This window comes from Pygoscelis adeliae, unplaced genomic scaffold (genome assembly GCF_000699105.1).
Source record: "Pygoscelis adeliae isolate BGI_AS28 unplaced genomic scaffold, ASM69910v1 Scaffold78, whole genome shotgun sequence".
In the NCBI taxonomy this organism is placed as follows: Eukaryota; Metazoa; Chordata; class Aves; order Sphenisciformes; family Spheniscidae; genus Pygoscelis; species Pygoscelis adeliae.
Genome location: NW_008825409.1, coordinates 1,366,123 through 1,388,832, shown reverse-complemented (window position 1 = coordinate 1,388,832; position 22,710 = coordinate 1,366,123). Strand labels below are relative to the sequence as shown.

The 22,710-nt window shown below is 39.9% G+C and overlaps 1 protein-coding gene across 1 annotated transcript in view; it reads right to left on the bottom strand.

Moving 5' to 3' along the window:
• MOCOS (molybdenum cofactor sulfurase) overlaps window positions 1-22,710 on the bottom strand; it is a 206,858-nt gene that overhangs the window by 3,821 nt on the left and 180,327 nt on the right. Inside the window, exons 10-14 of the mRNA XM_009330479.1 lie at window positions 19,378-19,459; window positions 14,934-15,058; window positions 14,210-14,315; window positions 9,784-9,910; window positions 7,334-7,438 (exon numbers count right to left, since the gene is read on the bottom strand). Coding sequence (XP_009328754.1) covers window positions 7,334-7,438; window positions 9,784-9,910; window positions 14,210-14,315; window positions 14,934-15,058; window positions 19,378-19,459 — 545 coding nt within the window. The remainder of the gene's footprint in view (window positions 1-7,333; window positions 7,439-9,783; window positions 9,911-14,209; window positions 14,316-14,933; window positions 15,059-19,377; window positions 19,460-22,710) is intronic.

The following is a 22,710-nucleotide window of genomic DNA, read 5'->3' as shown; positions in this document are numbered from 1 at the left end:
TAGTATTTCATCATGAGTTCCATAGTATCATATATGTAATTCACACTCCCTCACAGTCTTGTCATTTAATGACTGTTCTGGCTTCTTGACAAATACAGTTAATGCATTATCACAAATAAAGGCTAGGCAGCACGAGAATGCATGTATGTTCAAACAGTGAGGAAAAGTCTTGCATCTTCTACCATGAATTATTCGCTTTGCTAACAGAACTTTGTTCTGTCTAGCCTTTGTGAATTTCCCATCATTTTTTAAATGAATATTTTAGTATATTTTACAGAAAATATTCAGAAAATTTGTTTTATTAGGACTACCACTTGTTATCTGTCATTACCTGTGAAGTCATCCCATGTAAATATTAGAAATACTTAGATATGTGTCCTTGTGATACTGAATAATACAGAACAGAGGAACAGAATAACCACTTCACCCACTGACCATACAGCCCTCGCAGGCACTGAAAACCTGCTCTGAGGGTCTGCACTCTTCTGTGTGGTCTTAATCTTCGGCACGTTGAACGTTACAGTCGTAGCTGTGAACAGCCGGGTGTGATCTGGAAATGTCACAGCAAGAGACTGGTGTGTTTTTGCGGTTTTGTTTTCCAACAGTGGAGAATTTAGAAGTGCCCAAGAAACAGACTTGCAATCTCATGATAATATTTTCCAAACGATTAGATAACAGTTAATTAAAGAAATATGTAAAGTAAGAAATAAAGGAATGCTGAAGACCACGTTAAATTGATAATTGATTTGTAGACTTCAGAATGTCTTTGCTCTTCAAAGTGAGGACCTTGGAAACCCAATGCTAATTTTCTTGTCTTTTTTTACAGGTTTCAATAAAAAGTATTTTGTTTTGGTAGGCTACAGCCAAAATGTACCAGTCACTCTAAAGTGTAAAGTAAATAAGTAAGCAAATGAAATTCATTTGGTATTTCTGAAAAAATAAATTTTAAAACCAAAACTCTATTCTCCTCCTCCGTTTCCTGATTACGTTTACTGCCATTGTTCAGATCGATGATCCTGAAATTGCGGCAATTACATCTACAGCAGATTTAGAAAAATATACTAGGTAAAAGGAACTGCAATAAATTTTAAAAAGTGTTAGCTGAATTTAAGGGAGCATATTTGACAGACTAAATATGAAGGCAGTGTGTTTTCTCCTGTTCTTGCACCGTATAATTAAATAAAGATACAGTAATGAGGTAACACGAAACAGCTTTCAGTCTTTGAAGAATTAGCGAGAGGTAAGGCTGAGACCGACTCCCAAGCAAGAGAGATGCTGTAAAGCAGAGATCTACCCAAACGTGGCCTCAGACTCTGAATCTGGGCCTTTCTGTTTCATGTGCAATCCTAAACATTAAAAAGAAAAACAGCTCCCAAGCAGAGTTTTTTGGCTACTTCTGCTATTCCTTCATCTCACTGGCATTTCACATATATGGGGTATGAGTTGGACCTGATCAGGCCTATCCTGTTAATGACACTTTTTGGATACCCGTGACCATAATGGTGTCAACACTGGTGGACACAGGGTAGATCCTTGTGGCCAGTGTTCCAGTATTTAATGCTGAGGAACGACTGCAGCACAGCAGGATCCCAATCCTCTAGCACAGTGACTGTGTTGGATCAACCGTGATGCTAAAATGGTAAGTTAGTAACTGTTTCATTTAAAATATTAAAGTGCATAGTATTATTTTTCCGTTCTTGCTTTTCTCTTCTTTGTTGACAAGCTGTGGTTTCTCTATTGGCATAAATGATGTGTTTTTCAGCCTTGTGGTTAATAACCTGGATTTACTTCCTCTACCCTAGTGCAAAAATGACTGTTGCCATAATTTTGTTGTTTTAAAAAATCAGGCAATCATAAAACAAATATTGTAAAATGAATATTAGTCCACGCCACATTTCACACAGGAAGGAATTTTGTAGCTCATCCGTGTAAATGAACTTATTTGATACATGAGAAGTTTTTATTTATATTTACTGTATTGACATCTTGATTTATCTTAAAATGAGACTAAAATAAACCTGGGCAGATTGTTCACTGTGAAGAATTTAATTTACCAAGTTTTCTATTGTTGTGAATCATTTAGCAAGTTTTTTTTGTTAAAGCACTTTAAATCATTCAGAATTATTTAAGAAAAGGTATGTGTGAATACATCTTATCTTCAGGAGTTCTCAAATACTATTTTAATACTGGTCCTTAGTATTTCCCTACTCCGATTGGGCATCTAAAGTCTCATAGTATTTTTTTTCAGTGCTGAGCCCGGGTGACGCCTAAGGAATTTTCAAGGTGATGGTATACTGATGGTATACATATTTTAGTACTAATACCTGCTTGGAATTGCTGACCTCTTTCCTTTGTGAATGTTCTTAAGACCAAAATTTAGCTTGTGATTACCAGAAGTGGATTTAATTATCTTTTAAGTAAATTTCCTTGTTTTTTCAATAATTACAAATATTGACTCAGCAAATACTGATAATAGCACACCCCCCCTCCCGCAAGCAACCACAAAAGCTGTGCATCCTGCCATTTCAGCTCTGTTTCAGGAGAAAGACAGAATGTAGAAATTGGCCCTTCTCACATTTCACTGTTGAAAAATGAGGCTTTCAGACACAGAGATTACAGCCTGCAGAGTTATTACAATGAACCGCATAATCTCTCTCTGCCGTTGCTACCTTTGCCTGACTTCAAGGGCATTTTATACTGCATATAACCTCCCTAGAACACACCAAGAACTGGGCAGGGAGTGCTGGACTGTGAGTTCCGTGGTTTTGTCTGCTTGGTCTTCGGAAGGCAGTAGGGGCTCTTCCCATCACTCTTAAACTTCACAGGGACAAAAAATGTAAAGCTTCTTGATTAGTAAAAAGCACAACGCTTCACGCTGGGAGAAAGAGATAAAAATGTACTTATTCTTGCCAACAGTGAGTCATATGATAGTCATCACACTCACTTAAAGGAGGAGCTATAAATGCTGTCATTCTTGCATGTTGTTTCAAGTACATTTACTGGATCAACAGTAATATGCACTGCTTAGATATTCACTGACAGAGAAATATCCAGGGTGCAGCATCTCCTCTTGTAAGACAGAAACCTGAGGTGCTACACCTGACAAAGGCTGAGGTGAGATGCCTTCAAGCCACAGCTTGTAAACATTCGGTTAATTCAGACTAGCACTTGGTAGGGAAAATGCCCTGCTAGAATGTGTAACAAGCACGTAAGTGATACTACATGCTAGAACTTAGCTTTGGATGGATGAGTTCTGGATTTTGCCCCTGGATGTAGCTCTCAGCTGCCTTGTCCCAGTAGATAAATTTACCTGTTCACGTCTGCTCATTTTATTCATACAACAACATAACCTCCCTCCCATGCAAAGGCTTGGGAGATGCAATTATTAAAGCCGAGTATTTTTTTTCTTAACGTAAGGCTGTTTTAGTAGCTCTGGATCACCAAAACTTATTAGTAAAGCCCTACAAAATAGGAGAGTGGAAGTACTCACTTTCAACATGCTGATTTTTCATATTGGAAAAAAGGGAAACTTTTAACTTGGTGTCAGAAAACCCCATCTTGTTCTGTTGAAAATATCTGGACAGCAGAATGTTTTCATAAGAACCGATTTTCCTTTGCTCTGCCTTAAATAAGTGCATTTTCCAGTTCAGCCACCAATGAGAAAAGAGAACCATATTATTTCAGAGGTCTATTAATTACATCAATCACTGTTTGCAAATTTCCAGATCTTTGGATGAAAAGCATTGCATAGTGTAAAGCCCTGCATTACTATGAAAATGATGATAATGATGCATCAGATAAGAGAAGTCATTTGCTATCCTCGCTAACGTTTCAGTAAGCAATCCAGAGGCACGGCGTCTAATTCTGCAGGGAAAGAAGCTCTCCCAAGGGACAATGAGATACATAAAGGAGGATCAACAGCCCGCAGGAAAAAACAAAAGCCTTTTAGTGTATGAGGGCATGGGCAAACATAATGGATTTCCCTTGCTGTACCGCTATCCATACATTTATGCTGGGGCAGACTGCTAATGCAATTCCCTTTGCTACCTTGACAGCAAGTCCCAGCTTGCACTGCTGCAAATCTACCCACAGGGCTTCCGCTATTGTTAGCGTTAAACTGCATCTGCAAAACACAGAAGACGGGCAAGAATTCAATGTTCTGTCCTTTCTGTCTATGTGTGTTTTGCATCAGGTGGTGACGCATGTGAAACAGCGTGTGGCTATTTTTATGCTATTTGCTTAATGTAGTTATCCAGTCTTTTGTAGTCTCCTGCAGTAAGAGAGAGAGCTCTGTCACAGAAGGAGAGCTCATTTTTGCTTTTCAGTCAAAAATTACAGAAGGAATCCTTAATGAGTGTTTCTTCAGAACCGATGGCAGCAGAGCTCAAGTTTGCTTTGCAGAGGTGTTTGTGTTTTATTTCAAACAATGTGATAAAAGGTTTCGTAAAAAGTAGCTGGTTAGGCTTCAGCACCCTGCTTTACATTTATCAGGAAACATGCAAATTGCTTGTGTGGCTAATTACAGTAGCTGGTTCTGACTTTCAGCTGCAATCCATCTATGCAAAGCCTCAATCTTTCAACTTGGAGTACCAGGTTCTCAGAGTCTCAGAGGGATGGAGAAAAATATGATTTCAGCAATAAATATTGAACCACCTCTTACAAACCTTACTTTACTTAGCTCATTATTGAAGTTCATTGGCAGTGCTGTCATTTGGGCTACCAGTTTGATAAAGTTTGATATATTTTTCCAGGTTGGTGTTCTTGGAAAAAAAAAACCAAAATGGTAAATATTGACATCTGGCTCTCTTGTTAAGCATTCAGGATTTGCTATCCATTCATATGTGCAGTATCTTTAACGCTTTGGAAATCTACAACAGCCTTTCAAAAATATTGGTTCCCCTTCTACTGGGAAATTAGCTTAAATCTTATTTTGCTGCATTTGTTTTTTGTAGTTCGAATCGCGTTATTGACAGCTGGGAACAAACACTGCTAAATTCCTTCGCTGAATCTGTATCTGATAAAAAAAGAAAATGAAGTCTATTAGATGACTCCTTAACAGAAAAGCGCATGCTAGAGACATGAGTCACCAAAGGATTAGCTCTGCAATTTAACACAGTCACATGGACTCAATGTTCTTCCTCTCTCCCCGCTGTGAAAAGTTTGGATCAATGTCCTCTGCTAGGTCTGCTTAGCACACTGAAGATGCTATAGTCCTCGGGTGCTACTTACTGATAGCCGGCTGGTGATCATCACCCCACAGATGACTTGCAGGAGGGAGGGGCTCTGAGGTCTTCTCAGACCACTTCAGGCAAAATTACCAGTTCAAACTACCTCAGCTGTCAAGCTAACCCAGAGGACTTGGCCTTATGCAGAGCAGGGCATGCTCACAAGATCCCATCTGCCAGCAGCACTGAAGGCTGGGAAAAACAAAAAAAGCTGAAGGCCCGGTTCTTTGCATCATGAATATCATTGCACAGCTGAGGGAAGCAGAACACTCCCCCGCTGTGAATAGCAGCACTGTGCTCTGCAGTGCCTTGCCTTGCCATGTGTCTTTTATCTGGTGCCAGGTTGCTCTCAAGAGGCTGGATTGCTCTCTTTGCCTTAGTTCTGTTTGAACGAGTTACTTGGTTCTAGCCAGGAGTGCTTGTATCAAGAAAATCTTTGCATTGCTGAGTTAATGAGAATGAAAGAGCAGCTCATCTTTGCTGTGGGAAACATGCAGAAGATGCTTTGCCTCTCCTGCGAATCTGTGTCCCGGGTAAGGTTTTGTTGCCATTTGAGAAGGTCCCTGAATACAGAGTGCTTTCCCTCTACAGAAGATTCAAATCATAATCCAGTAAAACCCACGTGGGTAGAGAAAGTCCTCTGCATATTGTGCCCCATGTGGCAGCTGGGCAGCCTCCCTGCCCAGAGAGCAAGAATGTGCTCTAAAGTGTCCCAGATGTTCCAGCTGTGGCTCACCATTACCTGGAGAGGGCTCTTGTCCTCAGGCTACCCATCACGGCCAGGAGCTCATCTCACAAAGGCACATGTGCTGTGGCAATCTGGATGCCGGAGCCTGCTGTGCAACCCTAAGTCATCTCATAGCAGGAAGCTCTGCCTAGACAGCCGGCCCCTGCCTGCTTGCCTCTCCCCTGTCTCACTCTGCACCAGGCGGCTGGCTCCAGGACGGAGCCGGCGGAGCTATTCACCAAGGATAACATTCATTGAAAATGTAGCCCTTTGTTTGCTTAATGAGTCACTGAGATGAATCAATTTATGATTTTTTTTTTCCAAACAAAGAATGCGTTATTTGTAACTTGTTTGTGCATTCTTTGGGTGAATAATTTTCAACCTATTTGTTATTGCTCTGCCTCTGTGCTGTGCCCAATCTCTGGTGTTTGGCTGGCATTGTGAAGGCTTCTGAGCCCTGACTGGCTAACAAGCTTTTACAACAGAAATTTAACGAACAGGAAGCAATGAATTTAGAGTAAGGATTTTCAGCTAAATAAATACTCATGGGGAGATCTGTGAAGCTTTTGGAATGCCAAACTGTCTAGCCATCATCTGAGCACTCTCAATTCCAGGAAGCAATGCAAGCTTAGGAACCAGAAGGACTCCAAACGAACGCCGGTATTTCACTCTTATTCTCCAGCCACTTTCTTAATCAATTACTCTCCACTTTGACTGTATTCACATCTGCTCTGTTTTTCCCGCTAAGTAGTTTCTCACAGTAAGAATAAAGTTTAGTCTTACGAGCTAACTGTACCGTTTCAAACACTTATTTTTCTGCAGATTTCTCTTCTTGAATGACATCAGCGCGTCAGCTCATGTTTTTCAAGACCAAAATAAACACATTGTAAAGCAGTACATACTGCTTTACAGCACAGTACAGCACATACAGCACAGTAAAAAATAATGCATATTAACAGTCAATTTCTGAATAAAAAACCTGTTGAGCATTTTATGGAAATAAATCATGTCATATCTGGGTTGTAAGTGCATCCTCTTTTTACTGAAAAAAAATGGTAACAATTAGCATAACAACTTAATCGTGAATATTCTCTCAGCAGACACTTCACTATGCATGCAATGAAATCACTACATGGAATCACAGAATCATAGAATCATAGAATAGTTTGGGTTGGAAGGGACCTCTAAAGGTCATCTAGTCCAACCCCCCTGCCGTGGGCAGGGACATCTTCACCTAGATCAGGTTGCTCAGAGCCCCGTCCAACCTGACCTTGAATGTTTCCAGGGATGGGGCATCCACCACCTCCCTGGGCAACCTGTGCCAGTGTTTCACCACTTCTTTCACATCTTACATACAGCTATTTTGGAGTACTGTACTGACCTTTCTACCTCTGGCAGCAGACAGAGACTGCAGAAATTCTTTGTTTCGTTCCCCAGACTGCTGATCAATGCAGATTATTTGACATCTGCTACACGGACCCACAACCTGAAATTTCAGTTAAAGAAGGTTCACAGCTGTATATCAAAGCAGTACAACACAGAACAGTACAAGCTTCTGACCATCATAATATCTTAAAAACATATCTTTCACATACTTCTCCTGTGTTCTTTTATGCTTTAATTGTGTAAGAGGTCAGGCCTGTTCACCTAGTGTAGGTACATTTTCAAAAGGTCTACTTGTGAAGGTCTCACTGATTTTTTAATTCACTTTTTCTTCTCTTTTTTTCAGGAAAACTTTCCCAGAGACAGAATCTGAGAAATAAAAAACATTTACATATTTGTATTTCCTGATGGCTTCACTTCATCTACAGGCTGGCAGGGCTACTCGCCCAAAGGGGAACTGAATACAAAATTAAGCTAGTGCCTCAGGATTTAACCCAAGGAGGATTTTCTTGGAGTTAAACTAATAGGCTTTGGTTTACATTGTTTCAGTGCAGCTGAAATACACAATATCCCCCATTCTTTCTTACAGGCATAGCACTTGTAGATAATCAGAATGCAAGATGTGAATTTTCACAAGTTTATATAATCAGAAGGAATACTGAGAACCTCTACTGTAACATCATACAAAGCATGGTTCTTAAAGTTGATCTTGTTTGAACTAGAGTGTGTTTTTAGGGAAAAAAACCTGCAATGAATTTCTTCTTTCCTTTTAAAGCATTAAAATTAAGGACGAAGACATATTGCAGTTTCCCTTAATATTGCAACCCTAACTTTAGCTAAACTGTACATTATAGAAACTGTCTTAACAGTATCTCAATTTACATGTTCTACTTTTGTAAAATGTGTCATAAATTTCAAATAGGGCAAATAATTAAACCTGACACTGCAAACATTTTTATATGCTGATCTGAAGTGCTATTTCAGTTCTTTGAGGTACATCTAGAACTGCTTGTACAACTCTTCAGTGTAATCATCAAAACCATAGCTTGGCTCAGCTTTTTCAGAAGATGATTTTCCACAGCTTTAATATTTTATTAAAAGAACAAGAAAACAAGACAGAGAAGGAAATATTTTTCCCTGCTTTCCTTCGCTCAACACCTTCTTCTACCATTTTCCTGGCATCAAGTACCATTAACATAATTTCTACTGTTACTACATCTGTATCTGAATAAGGACCCAGCAGAGACTGGAAAAGACAAGGCAAGTTGCATAAACCTTTCTATTTTCAGCTTGCATTCCTAAAGTATTCCAATGCCAGAAACAGGAATGTCTTTTTATTCTGTGGTTTTACAGTACCTTCCACAACAGGATCCTGAGCTGAGATCCCTAGTGCAACTCCAGCCTCCAACAAGCTATACAACAAGGATTTTGTACTCATCTCCTACCTAAAGAAATTTTTCCTCATCTTTCTGTAACTCATATTACAGATTACTGATCAAAGTACACGAAGAAGAGAACAGATAAGTCATAATTTCCACCCTTACTGAAAAAATGGCCTCTCCATTTCTTACAGTATGCTGACCAGAAAGAAATAGGAGTGATGTCTATCACAGCTTCTAGGTCTGACCTTAGCACTTCTGTTATTCACACCTTCATTATCATCCCTAAGACACAACAAATAAGCCACTTTTACATCCTAGGCAATGCATTTTCAAATACATATTTCATATCTAAGGACCAGACAAATCCAATAGAACGTGTAATACACGTGTGCATCATTCCCTTAGGTTTCATGTCTAGCTTCTTCATGGATCCTTTGTTGAAGTTTTTCTCAAAAGAATGTATTTGCCAACAGAGTCTAAGTCTTCAGCATTTTCCTTACAGTACAAAGCACATTATGTTGTTACATATGATATGAAGCATAACATACAAAAAAACCCTACCAGGCTAGACTTAGAAACATGTCTTGAATGGAGATTAAGACAAAATGTATACAACAGAGAGCAATAGACAGTGATTGTTCATTTGTATTCATGTCCAGTCTTTTGGCAGTCAGTTGCTTGATATGCAGCAATCCGAGGTTATATTTGGACTATTATGCTTAACAGCAACCAGTATTCTCTTGTGACATGCTGGCTAAATATTTGCTGCAAACTGCCTCAAAACAGTGATTATTTTTCCGCTCAGTTGGATAGAGTTGGGAAATTTTATGAATTATGAAATTAAAAAAAAAAAGCGTGGAGAAATATGTCAAAACCTCTCAATTATATGGAAGCATGTTTGCCACAGGTCACAGCATGTTTGTTTTTTTTACACACTTCATAAGTTTCATCTGCACAAACTGTGCCGCCCATGTTCCAGTCAAAGCCTTGCAAAAATTGCTCTGTCTCCAGGGGTCAAAATACTTTGTGATAGACTGCGACTAGGGCAAGGGAGATGAGTTCGCACCTGGAATTGCAGAGCACCTATTGAAATCTCAGCCCACTCTTCTTCTTCAAAGGACTCTGGTGCACTGATGACAATGTTGGCACGGAAACGTCGGATTAATTCCTCTATTTCCAATGGCTCTTCTAATCTGTCTCACAGAGTTGACAAAGAAAAAACAAGGTTTATTAACTAGTTATGCACTAGATATTTGTGCTTTAAGACTCTAGTGGCTGATATGATTCAGCAAATGTGTCTCCAGAATAACCCAGACCAAGTTTTATTACAAAGGCTATGAAAATGGCACAAGGTATTTAACTATAATTTGTAAGCCTTCAACTACAATTTGTAATCCTTCGACTATAATTTGTAATCTTCTAGGTGGCTTCTTCAGGGGTGTAACCTGGAACTGTGAAGCAGGTATGAAAGCATGTAGACAGGCGATTGTGAACAATGCATATGAGGAAATTCCTTATTAGTTATCATATGTAAGGCTAATGGTAACAAATGAAAAGTTCGTTTTTGAGTTAGCAATCATTTGACTCATTAAATGCTTCTAAAAAGAAGGCAAATAGAAAGTTATTCTGCACATGCTGCAGTGGCAAAAGGGACAAAACCGGCAGACACTGAAGGTGAAAAAGGCCAATAAAGGCATTTTATGAGAGAACATATTCCTCATATTATTCTTATTTGCCTTTGGGATGCAGCAGATTGCACCAAATGATAGGTGTTTTGAAAAGAATTAATCTCTGTGTGGTGATACCTCCACCTTTTTACAAGCATTTGAACTGCCAGAGTGTAGATTTGTGTCAGTGCGGAGAACATATATGAGGCAGACAGAGTAGCAGACTGCATACAAATATCAGAAATCTAGCTGTACCTTTGAATTGTCATTCTTCACTCTCCTTCTAAAGGAGAACCCAACCAGTATCAGAAAAAAAGACAGCCCTAAAATTTGCAAGGGAGTTCTCTCAGCGCCATTGTTAGTGGGGAAGAGCATTTCTTTTTGCACTAGCTATTATGGACATGAACAACTTTTGACACTCCATCAGCTGTGGTCTGACAACTTCGGGATATGAGACCCGACACCAGAGGCAGAAACCTGGGTAAGTAGTGAAAAGAGAAGTTTCTGTCCTGGAAAAAAATATTTTAAAAAGTAAGGACATGCAGTTTAAAATGTGTTTTAATTAAAATGAAGAAAAACATGCAAAATCAAAGCACAGGGAAAACTGTTCACATCAAGCAGTCTTGGCAGAAGAGGCCTGTTAGGTGAAAAAAGAGCTTGATTTTATTTAAAATAGTCTGGATGATCTTCTTTAGCAGACAAATCTGCATAAGGATAAACTGCCTGTGCAGACTTTCAGTCAAACCACACAAGCCCCGCTCCACTGAGCCTTCGCTGTTCACAAGGGCTCCAGCAGCCTGGGGGTAGAAAGTGGGATGGGAAGCTGAATGGCTACAGGTTTTCCCTCAAGATCCCACAAGCAATCCCATGGCTGAGACACAACTCATAATGATTGCAGGAGATAGGAGCCAACAGAAAGTGTAAACTATGCCAGCGCTCAGACAGACAGGGAGGAAAATAGCAGTTAGTCATGAACAAGTTCAGTTACGCTGTTGGGCTTTCTAGCTTTGCTGTGGGCTCTTGGAGCTTGGATGCTGTGTAGCCTCTAGTTTTGAATGCATTTTGTGACATATCAGTGCTTGCCACCCCAGCCGGTACCAGTGGGGGCGTCAAAAGCCCCAGTAACCTCAGAGCTGGGCCTGCAGCGTCCTGAGCCAGCTGCTGAAAACTATTTCTAGTTTCTGCTGTTTTATCCCTTGCTGCTGATCCTCCAAGACTGCAATGCCCCTACTCCTAGTCTCTCTGCCTTCAACCTGCTCAGGCTCACTTCCAAAATACCTTACTTCTCCTGCGCCTATCCCCAGCCCTCAGAACTGCTTCTAATTACTTGACAGCATGTATCTGAGTGAATGCCAACCATTTGCCCCCCTCGTCAAAACATGCATTGGCTGGATGGAGTGACAGGCACCTTCATCCTGCAAATCTCAACCAGGATCTGTTGTGAAAATCAATGTATTTTGCCAAAGCCAGCCTGAGTACTTTGGATGTTTCACAGTAGTGGGCTCTCCAATCCAGAACGCACTACATATATTTAACAGGCAAACTTGAAAATGACTTTCAAGCGTATTTCAAGCAAGAACATTTGAACATAAGGCCAGGCCACGGGGAGTTTCATGGAGGTGACCTGTAAAGGCAACACCAGAGAGGCGGATGTCTCCATATACATGTAGCTCTCCAACAGTATGTTACATTCTAACTTTTAATTAAATTGCTGTTGCTGTTTTAGATCACCTCTCAAGAGCCAAGTGCAAACTGGAAGATTAATTTTTACTTACAGAAGATACAAACAAAGAGAAATTATTAAAACTCAATTGAAGATTAAAATTGTTTTATAAATCTTAGCAGGCTTCCATTAAACAAAAACAAACCCACATGCCAAGAAGCTAAATAATACTGTCTAAAGAAGAAAAACATGTAATAAAGACCCATATGTGCATATTCTAGAAAGTACATTGCATGGTTCAGTATTTGGAAAGTGCGTACACCACAATTTAGTAACAGTGCAAAATGATGATGCTGTATACCTATGCTGAATTCATTCCCCCAGTGTGGGGATTAACGGCAGGGACTCTGGCAGGCAGCAACCAAAGACCTTTATTGCTCTTTATCGGCATTCTTTATAGCAAACAGAAGTGTTTCACGCGCCATCTGCAGCTTGCGGATTGGTTACATCCTCGTCTTCACCCTCGTCTATGCTCTAGCGGATGGGCCGGTGCTTCCTGATCACGAGACATGCCTTCATCTTGTTTACTCCTCTTCAGCAGCTCATTACTTCCTCCTTTATCCTCTGCCCACGTGCCTTCTCATGCCTCAAGGGCACAAGGCTCGGTCGTTGTCATCGAGCTGCCTATCCCCACACCCCAGCACCCTGAGAAAGCACTGCATGGCAAAATAGGGAAGAGTTTTCCAACTTGTGCTGCAGAGTGGGAAGCAAGATGCTTCTCAGGCATCAAGGCAGCTCCAGTCACATCTGGAGTTTCCTTGGAGGAAAAGGAGATTACAAGCCTAGCTGTACTGGGAGAACCAGGCGTAAAATCAGTGGATCATCTGACATTGCATGTTTTACCAAAGTTCCCTGTCCTCCTTCATCCTCACTTGCTGCTCCCTCTGGTGCCTTACTCCTCTTCTTTGCACTCAGATCCCATGTCTGGAAGGTTCCTCACTGGTTCTCGCCATGGAAAAAGCCCAGTCTGAGTAAGGTATGCCTGCAAGCATTATTCTCCCAAGGAGGTGCAACTAAGCCAGTCAAGCCTCAAAAGAAGGCATTAACTATCACTGGGAAAGGGTAGTCAAAACGGCTGAGAGATGGACTGATTCAAACCTTTTCCAGGCATTTTTCCCAGAGGAGCACTGCCATGATATGCTAAAATTGCCCAACTGTCTTCTCCTAAAGAAAGAAAACCCTCAGGCAATGCAAGCTCCAGTGGTCCGTCGTGATGCTTCATTCAGTCACTGGTTTTAAATCCTGAAGCTATATATGTATCCTTCTACAGATATATATATATTTTTTCCTCCTCTACTCAAAACAGGAATTTCAATGCAGGGAGCATGTTTGGTGGGTGACTAAGAGGAGAGGATATGACTCCAATCAGAGGCAGGGAAGTTTGGTGAGATAGGAGAAGGGGTCTCAGAGACAAATGCCGGGGCTGTGGGATGCACAGCTATGATGGAGGCCTTGAAGGCAGATTTTCTGTGGAATCGGAGCCTGTCCTACTTATATTCAAGAAACAGCAACTTTCTGTTGTCAGCATATGAAAATTTAGTTGGTAATGGGTTCCTTATCTTTGAACTGTGGGCTGGCTCAATGTTTCATTTGCTGCTTGTATCTCCCACTTTTGTACAAGTAAAGCCAAATTCAATTAAGAAATGAAATCAATCCAGTCCTGCAGGTAGTTTTAAAATATTTCTGTTGTGAATGTTTGCTATAAATCTTAATCCTTCCCGTAGGAAAGAAACAGTTCAGCAAGTAGCAAGATTTTGTATTTTCACCTGCCAGATTATTTACGTTGAGAAAACCTAGTTATCCTTGTTCTTCCCACAAATAGAGGTTGGCTGGTTCCCAATAGTCTCCTGCCACCAAATCATTTGACAATAATTTTGTTTAAGTTTTTCTAAAGGCAGAAAAATTATGACCAAGCATTTAATCCAAATTTTCAGAAATCATACAGGAATGAGTACTTATACCAGTTTAGTACCTATATATTTGTTGAACATTGAAAAGTAACTATCTCTAAATTTCCAGATAAAACAGTTATATTGGCATCTTATGGCAAGATTCTGAAACCCAAGACCGCCGAGAGACATTTGGAGACAGAAGGATCTTACCTTGCAGAAATATATTCTTTCAGCTGCAGAATGCTTGCTACATTTATCAGGAGGTATTGTGCTTCATTCACAAGAGAGAGTGAGATGTTTGTAGCAGATGCCAGACCTAAAAAAATGAATCCAACATTCTAAAATGATCGTTAAATATCAGGAAGATTATACGAGTAATTTCACCTCATCTTTCCTTTGACCTTTTATTCATTCTCATTAAAAAATTATTCATTCGGCTCCAGACACTAAGAAGATTCCAAAGATCCCCTCAAACCTGTAAATGATAATGATGCAATGCATTTAGAAACTGAGATAGAGCTGAGATTTTACCAAATTTGTAAAACAATTTGCAAGAGCAGTATCTATGGATTTTTTATGCTCTTTCCATTTGATCCTTTTTTATAATGAAATTTAGTCTAAGAATAAATTATTTGTTTATAGATTTTTCATAATCATTTTTCGAAATGATAACACTGAGTTTCCAGACAAAATCATGGTCATGATGACCAAAAAAACCCCAGACTGGTGTATCTGTACATTTTCACGAAATGTAACAAGTAGAAGGGCAGCATAAACACAGTTTGGGTATAAATGTACCCTTTGAAACCTGCTAGATCAATATCGAATGATTTTTTCACCCTTTATCAGGGTAATTATACAGTCAGTATGAAGTCTGTGAGCCTGATGTTTACTAAGTGAGGAATCACAAATATTTTTAAGAATGACAACATACCTTTTGTATTTTTCTGATTTGACCTGTTTTTCATGTCTGAACTTTGTCTTATCAAGCGACATGGATGACCAAGAAACAAAGAAAACCAGTCAGCAATTCTTTCTCCACAGTCATATGTTTTTACCCTATTATGAGAAAAGAGGGACTTAGCAAAATTTGATTGCCCAAACATTAATTTGCAAAACTGAAGACGAATTATGAAGATGTTTATTCTGCTTCTTCCAATACAAAATACAGAATCTGTATTCTCTGACGAGTGATAAAACAGAGGTGTGAAGTTCTGCATACTTTTATCTCTCAGTTTCCTCAAATTTACTCTGTTAGTGTTGAAGTTAATATTCACAAGATCTAATTTAGTTTTATACAGAAAATTCCTGTGGAATAAAGGATTAAATAATCATAACGGTCAAGACACTGACTCTGAAGTACAGTAACTGGTAGCCCATATTACAATATTACAATACAGTATTATGAAAAAGTTATTCTCTGGTCTGTGCTTTTCACTAAAACAAAGAGTTGAATTTAAGATTGTCCCACTGTGCCACACTGTATGTCATTTTTAATGATCCCATCAGGTACAATGATGTTAATTACCTAATTTAATTCATGTTACTACAGATACTCCACATTAAAACATGGCTCCACTAGCAGACCCCAAGTATATCTGTCCTGGTTTTGGCTGGGATAGAGTTAATTTTCTTCCTAGTAGCTGGTATAGTGCCGTGTTTTGGATTTAGTATGAGAATAATGAAAACCACGACAATGCCTCTATCTAAAGATGGTTTCCATTACTAGTAAATTGTCTAGTGAGTTATGCAAGGCTGGCAATAGATTTGCCTTCTTTACCTGGATGTAATCTCTCCTGGAAGGATTTTGAGATCACCTCTCTCGTTCAGGAAGGGCACAGATCAGACCACTGGGAAGTGATCCTATTGGCCATTAGATTCCTCAGCCCTGAGTAATCTTAACTAGTTTAATCTTAAATTAGTTATCTGGGTTCCCTCACAGATAACGGAAAGAGGTAAGTAGTTCCCATCTATATTACATTTCAGGATGGGATGACTCTCACTCTGGGAGTGTTTAACTCTATTGACTACAAAGGGAGATTTGACTGACATCTAACTTTTAAATGGCATAAACAGGTAAGAGGAATGCAAATTCTCATGCTGATCTAGGCAGGATTCTTGTAGTAAGGAAAGTGAGGTAGCAGTGGTCCTATGCTCACCTTTTTGTCCTAACCAGACAAAGAAGCTGCATGGAGACCATCGGCTCTGTGAAACAAGAAAACAGCTCCTCACAGCAAAAGATGCTAAGTCCTAGGATTGAGAGAAGTGGTTTGGCTTTACAAAATGCTCAGTAGGTTCAGCTGAGTTACACAGGTAGAAAGCCAGGACAAGTGAAATCAAAGAGATTTTATAATCCTGCAGGGATCAGGTATCTCTTCAGTGGTTGTTCTGAATTTTGATTGTGGTGCAGCTCTGCATCCCTCTCCTCACTCTGAGACTGGACTGATGTCAACCACAGCTGCATCCAGCCAGCAATGTCCTATAGCTGAAATGAAACTCTGGTATTATGAGATGCAGGCACTGTGGCAAGAAACAAGGGCCAAAAGGTGAAACTCCACATGAGATTCTATAGTCTGAGCTGAACAGTTCTTGTGTCCTTGCTGGTCGCTGTGTTAGGGAGAAGGCTGCTAATGAGAAGGCATGAATCTTCCATGGTAACAGTACAGGTGAGACAAATTCCCCAAATATTTTTTCACACCGAAACAGAGGTGCTAGGGGTATTTAAATTCCCTCCTGAGCCAATTACCTCTAGCAGCCTGCTGGGGCTTAATACTGTATAAATCAGGATCAAAGTTTTGCCCTCTTTTTTATTTTTTTACCATTTTGACTCACATTGGCTGAGTTAGAGACACACAGCATTCTTAGTATTTCATCAAATGTCACTGTGTAGTTTTTGTATTCTAAGACTCCTATATTTTAAATTGCTTTCCCTTTCCATCAGACCATTTTCTGAGCAAGTACCATCATCTCTTCAAGGTCTTATTCAAAGTCCTTCTGTTGTAGCTCAATTCTACTCATTTTCTGCTTATGTTTGTTTTTGTTGAGTATTACTTTACATCTGTCAGCATTACATTTCATTTGGCACATGTCAGGCAATTTATAAAGGAGGGTCTAGTTCTCTCATATTTTACTTGCTGTTTGCCTTGAGTTCCCCACTCATCTTCTTATTATGTCATTTAGCTTCAGTGCATTACAGCTGGTCCCTCTAGCTAGGTAATTTATAGAACAAGAAACAAGGACAGCTGAAATCTGAATATTGATCCCAAGGGATATGATATGTACATTTACGCACAACAGGCTCAGTTCACCTTGTTTTTAACTACACCTTTGTCTTCTTCTACCACTGATACTCTTCCTTTGATCTCTTTGATATTGTGGCCTGTCAAAGAGGAGGCTGTGTCCCTGCTTATTTCAGTAGAGCACTAACCTTGAGCATTTAAGGTCTTCTACAACATCAATAACCTTAACATCACTAGCTTCTACTTGTATCTGTCCACCGTTAGATATTATACTAGAAAGCCATGTCCCTCCGATGTGAGCAGCACATGCTGATGGACAACCCCTGCTGAGATGAAGGCTAACACTGATGAATTGCTTCACAAGGAAAACTTGGGCTCATTAAACTTTCATGGCTGCTGTGAAATTAAACTTCCTCATGTGACTGCTTGCAGATTCTACATCATGTGCTTTTCTCAGCTATCTCAGTGTAAATTCAGAGTAACCACCTAAGCCAACAGAACTGGATGAAATCAGAGTCAGAGAGCAGAATTAATAAGTGGAAAATGCCTTCAGTAGGGGTTTCTTCTGAATAAAAGCCTTTTAACAAAGACTTTTGGTCTCACTGCTCACCTCAGACACTTTGCAGAAAAGACCCCAGACCACAAATCACCTCCTGTCCTACTGCAAAGCACTGTTTTGCTCCTATTTCCATTTTTTGGCCTCAGAGGCTCCCCTGCTGAAACACGGGAACCTGGCATCAGCACTGTTGGATCTCTGAGCATTGCGGGAGTCTCATCAACATTGTCCGCTCATTCTGCCTTACTTCCTGCCTTGTTTATTTGCTAATCACAGTCCATTCCGTGCAATTTGTCTTGCATCTCCCCTGTCTTTGTCATTCCATCCTCTTCTTCCTCCTCAGAACTCTTAAGCAGTTTCCCATGAACATTTCCTATTTCATACATTAAAAATGACACAGTCAGTGACATGAAAGACAAGCTACAATAAATAGTGTGGCAGCCAATTATACGCACACAGAGAGGAAGATAACCTAGGCTATTTTACAGCCTGTAATAGATGGGCTAACCATGGGGAGGCTAACGATGAGTCAACACTAAGGGAAGTGGGACAGATGGTTAAAACAAATGACTCTTGGGTGAATTCCACTACCTGTGGAAATACACTTCTGAGAAAAAGATCCTCTTTATCATCTGAATAGCTAGCAGAAAAGAAGGAGAAGATCATTTCTTGCATGGCTCCATGGGGAAAATGGCCAGGCCTTCTGCTGGCTTGTTTATGTCTTACCGTCAGAGAAGCAAATGTAGAGGGTTACAAAGAATTAGTATACCTTGGTTAAAAGAAGATGTAAATCTGTAAGTGGCTCTTTTAGGACTTACTAAGAGACTTGGTGAAAAGAAACATAGTAGATAATGCAAATGTACTTTAGGAAGGCACTTGATACACTGCCACTCAGAAAACTTAATGAGACTGGGAAGTACTTAGAAAATATGATGGATAAACACTTAAGTTCACTGATAGGAAATTAATTTATGCATAATGTTATATTTCACTGAAGTGGTATGTCTCCTGATTAGAGTTAATGTTATTTCTGCAGTCTTCCCAAGATTGTTAAGGGGACATGGGTGGTCAAACATGGGTGGTCAAAACAAAATTAAAAAGGGTTGTAAATATGGAAAGCTGTTTATAACCTCGGCGGGTTCTAGCAATTTTGAATCTGCACAGCATGAAATGGGCAAAGTTGCCAGCATCATTACTGTCAAATGAAGGAACTGAATTCTAGAGTCGTGCTGAGGCCCTCAGTTGGCATTTGGAAGTAACTGGGGACACCTTTCCCTTTTCTCATCCTTGCAGCAAGTAAACCAAAGATCTCCCTCACTCATGTGAGTGCTAAGTCATCACAGTCTCTTGTACCGTCCTTTCCCCCATTTTTAATTTCTATTATTTTTTCGTGTTTTCTACCAGACATGCTGGGCATGTCAAATTACCTATCTAAATGTCTTCTCCTGGTCCACTAAGTCATTCATTGCTTTCCACCCTCCCCCTCTTTTTTTAAGGACTTCTGCCCCTGTGTGTCCATCCAATCATGTCCTGAGTGTCATTGCAGGGATTTTCAGCTTTGATTCCTCTCCGCTTTCACTCACCTGTGTGAACAGACTTTACTCTCACAGATCACAGCCTCTTTTCCTGTATTTTCTTCTAGTGATACAGATATTGGGTCCATGCCTAGATGGGCAGAGAGCAAACCATATTTAAAAAAAACCCCAGTTATACAGAAACATAGGGTCATGAAAAAAGTTCTTATTTTTGCACCTGTTCACAATCACAGCAGCCTCCCAAATAGCATGTGACAAAAATCCTCTTTCTTTTTGCTAGAATTATACTCTCTGCCTGCAGGTGGCTCCAAATGATAATGCAAAGAGCAAAGGCTGCAGATGACCTTGGTACCCAAACCACATTAAGGAATTTCAGCTTTGAGTAACTTCATTCTCTGTGTATCTCGGGCAACGAAGCTGGCACAGAATTACTGTCTCAGTCATGGTTTCTGTTGAAAGGATGAGTTTATCACTGTTGTGCCCCCTCTAGCAAATCAGGAGATGAGGTTAATCACTGTCGGGTTGGTTTTATTTTGGAGTGCCGGGATGGAGTCATCAGAAAGATGAAAGATGGAGGTGGGGGCAGGGAAGAGAAAAAATAAGCACACACTGTTCAAGGGAAGAAATACAATGTGTCGTAAAACTACAATAATTTAAAGATAAAATGTATGGAAACCACTAATGAGAGAATTATTCCAATCTATCCATCTCTCAGTTTAAACCAGGTGAGGAATCCCTAGTAATGATCTACATTAACAGTTTCTTCCACAGTTTTCTCATCTTGAACAGAATGAGCCAAAGAGATAGAAGGGCTACTGTGGCTTACTAGAACTAAAAGAAAAGCTGTACTATTTTCCTTTCTGTTAATTGAAAGCAATAATCTGAAACGACGAACAAAGGGTTTTACTGTGTGGCTGCAATGAATCCAACTCTTTTCCATTATACTGCAACGTAAAGCAGCAAAGACTGATCTCCTGTATCCCAGCTTTATATCAGCATGTTTCAATTTCATTCATTACTTCCTGTTTATATTATCATAGTACAAATAAGAATCAAGCTCTATCAGCTCTGTCATATGGTGAAATCAAATTGTTTTATTCTCTTCTGAAGAATAATGAAATGTAGTTCAGGTTCACTATATCCCAACTATCAGCTCTGTTCCACGCAAGTTTTCAATACAGAAAGACGTCTACTCCCTTTTTAGCTAATGATGTTAGTAGACTTCAGAAGCGAAGACAGAGGAGGAAAAGCTAGGTTCACTTAGGAAAATAAAACACGTCAGTAATAAATGCATTGAACTCGCTTGCAATAACCTGAAAAAGAAGCCAATGTTATCATCTTATAAACTAGAACTAATGCTCTTGTACTTTGAAAATATTAAACATTAGCATCATTCCTCCTGGAAAAGAAAAGTTTGAAAGGTTTCTTCCTGTACACATCCTTAGCTGTTATATCTTTTAAAAATACTTTCTAAGCAAGGCATACTCACAAAATTTCTTAAAATAGAGTCTCAGGGCTTTAAAAAGCCCTGCTTTTATACACCAGCAAGTGTATCACATTTTTATTGAACAGTACACATTTTACAGTGATGTTTAGGTCAGTTAAACATTGTTAATTACCATTTTATTCTATCTTAAGGCAAAAAAATAAAGCAGAATATTGCCAGTTACTAAAATGTAAAAGCTGTCATTCTCCATGGTCATTTGCTTGATAATAAAATTCACAGATGTGCTCACAGTATTAATATAAAAAAAATTATTCTTGTCTTTATAGCTCCTATTTTCAGTCAATGAGAAAAATTAGAGGTCTGTTATTTCAATAGACTGAAATATAAACTATTAATGTATATTCTTTCATCAGTGTATGCACTTAATTCCCATTATTTTTATTGGCAGTAACACATGACTATTTGAAGGCACAATAAACTCCATAAAGTGTAATTAGTTGCTCAGTTTTGCTAGCATCTTTCTACTCCAATATTTTAAAGGGCCTTCACAACACTCGAAATTTCTCCCTCTGTGCAGTGGCAAACTAATGCCCAACTTGCCAGAGTAATGCTGATTGTTAGCTAAAATGGAAAGAGAGAAATTAGTTTTCTACAGAAATGTATTCTCAGCTAAATCCTGTTTGGCTTACTTTTATGTCGGTCAGGAACAAGCCCAGTGTGATCTGTGCCCCCATGCATTTGATTGAGTAGGACAACAAGATTTCCCTTGATTCCCACTCAAGTAATACGGCTTCTAGAAATAAAGGCACTTGCTCCTGCCTTCCTTTAAGTTGCTGGGAGCCTAACCATTAACTGCTTCAGTCGAGATACAAGATGTTGTCTTTCTCCACAGAGGCTTATTTAAAGTTACACTGATTTTCTCAAAGTGGGTCCTGTGATAGCAAGGGTTAGTTACGCTCCTCATGTCAAGAAGAACAGGAAATGCTTGTTAACAACCATATAGCCAAAGAAAATAATTCTGACAAAATTCAGAAATGCAGTTTCTCGAAACTAAAATCTCACTCCCTCTACGGAAGTAAAGTACAGCCAATGAGAGACCAAGCACAAGCCCGTCCTCTCCTTCTGCTCTCACTTACCCCCTTCCTCAGGGATCAGGGGAATACCTGGAGCTCCCCAGCTGCCATGCAAGCCAACTAATTTTGCAGGCATGCCAGGGAAGGATCCTAAGCCTTCGAGCAGTTTTGGCCCAGCTGAGCCCCAGTCTGATGTCCTTGCTACCCACAGGGACAGCAGGATCGCACAGCCAGGTCAGTCAGACAGTGGGTCTGCCCATCCAAGGCTGGCTGTTAGACGGGCTACGGAGACATGCTATGCACAGGGGTTAAAGAAAGAACATGAAGCGGTGTCTCAGCACACGGAGGATTCAGCAAAAGGAATTAAAGTAGTTACTGTCACACTAGATCATGCTGACAGTTTTATTTTGTTGGACAGAGAAGACAGAGAATATTAAACCATACTGAAATAAAATAGCCATAAACAAATTTTCCACTAATGAAAAGTTCTAGAGGGAGAGGAAAGCATGTGCCTGGAGGGGGAGAGAGAACAGACTCATGTTTTAAAAGTGGCACAGATAAAGTCTTCACCATAATCTAATAGTGTAACAGCAAAACGTTCTTTAAGAATGCCACATAATTCAGCGATGTGGGATTCACCCCACTGGGCTTTAGGCACTTACCAGAGGCACCTAATCCAGCCTTAGTCTCTCTCTACTGGAGAGACACCTCCAGACAGCAAGGCGCGCTCTAGATGGAGATCATTGCCACAGCCTGCTCTCACAATGAGAAAAGCGCAGATGACAGCAGAGAAACTGGTAGAGAAAGCAGAGCGGTTACAGCCTCCTTGCAGAGGAGCAGGCGGAAGGCAGCTAGCTTGAC